Genomic DNA, 3,288 nt, shown 5'->3' with positions numbered 1-3,288 from the left:
GAAAAAAGTCTTCTATTGTAAAGGACGAATAATGTTTGACAATATAACCCGAACGGAAACCGCGACCTTAGCGGAAGCCAGTCCAAACCAAGGGCGGCCCGTATTATATTAAATGTTCCGGTATAAGAAGGAATAATAACTACAACAAATAAACTTCTTCTTTAAATAAAGTAAAGCTCAAGGAACAAGGTACTTCTTTTAAAGGGTTTCATTACACAAAAGTATAATAGAGAATAACTTAAGAAAAATTGTTCACTTTATATGGCGAGAAAAACTTATCTTATTTCAGTCTCAACATCTTCCGGTAAATCTTATAATGAAAATAAGATTTATTATAATAGTAAAAATAACATAAAAACCATAAATCCAATTTTTGTTCTTCGCTAGATCGAAAAATTTACTTAAAAGTAATGAGCTCTGTAGAGTTTTCTTTGAGCCCATCATGATAAACTAGAATGTAGAAAAAAAAGAAATATTATTTTTTTAATATAAATTTTGTAAATTAAAGGATTATTGAAGGCCGTAAACATTGTTTTAAAATCGCTACTTTTTCCTTGGCTCTAGTAAAAGCTACATTTAATCTCCTTGAATCTTCCAGCAAACTTCCAACCTTTATAGTAATGGTTAATAACTTCTATAAATAAAGTACACAACAAAAAATTGTAAATAAACTAAGCTTATTATAATTATAGTTGCGATTATATAAATAGACAGCTTTTTAAAGTAGCAGGTATTATAAGTAAAAATAATAAGAATATAGAGCGCCAAAGTGAGAATACTTAGAAGAAATATTAAGATTATGATAACAGTATATAATAGTTAAACAATGAGAAGTAAAGTAATGCCCTAAAGTAAATTATACTGTTCAATTCCAAATATATTCAAGTTTAAAAAATAAAAAATTACTCCACGAGTACAAAAGAAGTTTAACCAGCGGCATAAAAAATTATGTTAAAAATAAAGTAGTGTTTTCAAGTTAGTATCGGAGTACAGGGTAGCGAATATACTTAATAAAAGTGTTCATGAGTTACCAAAGAAAGAGAATTGGAGCGCACAAAGGAAAGAATAATTACAAGCTTGTCTTTTCCTTGATACTTGTCAATAGTAAAAACTTCCAGAGTGCTTAAAAACTCGCTTTTTCTTTTAAAAATCATAAACTTTTATTAATCAACTTTGCAAAAGTAGATAGTTTAGGTATACATTAAGTTTTCCTTTATTAGCAAAGTCTGCGAGTGATAAGGAGTAATAATACCGACATTTCCTGCGGATACGCCGCACTAAAGTTAAATAGTACGTTGGTATAAAAATAAACAAGGTGAAAGAAGGCTACCTTGATCAGAGCTAATGCAAGAAAAGAAGCAAGTTTACTTTCAAATACGTTTAGGATGCCGCAAGCATTGAAACTTTCAAGGTTGTCAGAGATCTAAGAATCGTTATAACTGTTAATTGCCCCTTAAACTTCTTAACAAAAGTAACAAAAGCAAAGAAAAAGGTATATATATTGTATATTATTGTATATATAAATAAAGATAAAGTATTAATCACTAAAGTTTGTTAAAATTATATAAGGAGAAGCTTTATCGGTGTTGAGAAATATAACGCTTCTTGTTGAATCCAGTATTGGAGTGATCCATTCGTCTACGTTATTGAGAAAATAATAAGGATAGCATAGGAGTAAAAAAATATTTAATGCATACTTCCACAACAAAAAGTAAACTATAAATTAAATAAAGGGCTATAATACTTTTTGCAAAAGAGACAGGGATTTTCAACACGAGGTGTTTGGCGGCGGTAGAGGGGGTGGCACACTTGAGACGATAGTCATAAATTAAATGACTCGAAATCAGTGAAATATCTGAGTTCATGCGGTATTGATAAACAAGTTCAGTCATACTTCTGGGATGCGCCTGAGAATAATGATAATAAGATAATAATAGCAATAATAAAAATTATTACTTGCGTAAGAATCTTGAACAATGTTTCCTGAAGCCCCATTAGAGCTGCTTTGGAACATTTTACTAAAGGAGGAAGTTGATTATGATCGCCAACAAGCACAAACTTCCTGGAGCATAAAAGAGGCCCAAGAATGGTCTGCAGCGAATGACATTATAATAAAATGATGAAAGTAATAATAAAATACTGGTAGAGTAATCTGAGAAGCCTCATCGATTATGCAATAATCAAATGTTCTCATCATAAGAAGAGGATGGTTGATTCCAAAGCACGTGGACGCCTACGTTTATTAAAAAAGCAGAGTTTGTGCTCAGAAATACACAAAAAGTGTTGGCAGAGATATTATAAATTATATCCGACAAACCACCACAGACTTTGTTTTATACAAGTGTTTCAACCGAGTGATGACTCGCAGTTGTTCAATACGAGTACTTGTAATTGAATAGTTTTGGCAAAACTATATATGTAATAATAGTAAGAATTACCATAAACTTTCTCTTAAAGACTGGGAAGTAAATTTGCTAATGGAAGGATGAACATTGTCAGTACTGCCAACCCTTACAGGGTATACGCGATGGTAATAAAAGCTTTTATCAAAGCATATATAACTTTACCGGAGAAAATCAACGCCGAGTTCAATAAGTTTAAGCAATATGTTATCCACTGCGGTATGGGTATACGAAGCAACCAAAACGCTCTTCCCAGAAAAAGCCAATTGTTTTATCTATAAATACATAAATAATTAAAAACAAGAAGCTTATGAATTATTCTAAGAAACTAATAAAGCAAACTATACAATGTGCGCAATAACAGTGGTTTTTCCTCCTCCCGGCATGCCTAAAACAAGCGCGTAATCCTTTAATAAGAAAAAAATCAATAATAAAGCATCTAAAATATTATCTTTACCCAGTTGAACTCTAAATCAAAAGACTAAAAACTAAATAATGCATCCATAAAATTAGTAGGATTCGATAATCATGTTAAGGTTAAATAGTCGAACTTTGAAATGGTAAACTGCTTACCTTCGAATAAACGACTTTTCTTATCACATTTCGCTGCGACTCGTTCAGTTCGATGAAAAACTTGCTACTTAACTTAAACGGAACTTCGCTTTCATCATAAAACTCCGGCGCTCTTTTGTCAATCACTAACTGTCGCAAGTTTTGGTACTACAGTAGAAATTTTATAAAAACCACGAAAATTTCTTATGAAACATAAAACCAATTCCACTCCCGGCTTCATCAGACGCATAAGGTTATCCCGTGACTTGTACGGCTGTGGGTTGTTTTCGCATTTGTCTAGTCTAAAAAGCGCATTCCCTTCGTAGTAATAATA

At 31.8% G+C, this 3,288-nt stretch overlaps 1 protein-coding gene across 1 annotated transcript; it reads right to left on the bottom strand.

Annotated features, from left to right (window-relative positions):
- Window positions 1-269: 269 nt before the first annotated feature.
- LOC135146354 (DNA replication ATP-dependent helicase/nuclease DNA2-like) lies at window positions 270-3,268 on the bottom strand. The gene is made up of 16 exons (XM_064078519.1): window positions 3,175-3,268; window positions 2,976-3,122; window positions 2,750-2,809; window positions 2,568-2,677; window positions 2,439-2,510; window positions 2,318-2,384; window positions 2,141-2,233; window positions 1,957-2,091; window positions 1,745-1,907; window positions 1,577-1,638; window positions 1,331-1,423; window positions 1,201-1,277; window positions 1,032-1,140; window positions 548-610; window positions 360-450; window positions 270-310 (listed from the first exon to the last, which is right to left on the bottom strand). The coding sequence occupies exons 1-16, from the start codon at window positions 3,202-3,204 to the stop codon at window positions 276-278; spliced, it is 1,407 nt and encodes a 468-aa protein (XP_063934589.1). The 5' UTR covers window positions 3,205-3,268; the 3' UTR covers window positions 270-275.
- Between the last annotated feature and the right edge of the window lie 20 nt (window positions 3,269-3,288).

Source organism: Zophobas morio, unplaced genomic scaffold (assembly GCF_036711695.1).
Source record: "Zophobas morio isolate AGI-343-1 ecotype UQ-CSIRO unplaced genomic scaffold, CSIRO_AGI_Zmor_V1 ptg000224l, whole genome shotgun sequence".
Taxonomy (NCBI): Eukaryota; Metazoa; Arthropoda; class Insecta; order Coleoptera; family Tenebrionidae; genus Zophobas; species Zophobas morio.
Note: the sequence above shows the minus strand (reverse complement) of the source record. Positions and strands in the feature narration are given on the sequence as shown.

Coding starts and splice junctions, on each gene's coding strand:
- LOC135146354 (XM_064078519.1), bottom strand. CDS start 3,204: ATGCGTCTGATGAAGCCGGGAGTGGAATTG. Junction 2,511..2,567: donor CTCGGCGTTGATTTTCTCCG/GTAAAGTTATAT, acceptor ATACCCTGTAAG/GGTTGGCAGTACTGACAATG. Junction 1,424..1,576: donor TATTTCTCAACACCGATAAA/GCTTCTCCTTAT, acceptor AACGATTCTTAG/ATCTCTGACAACCTTGAAAG.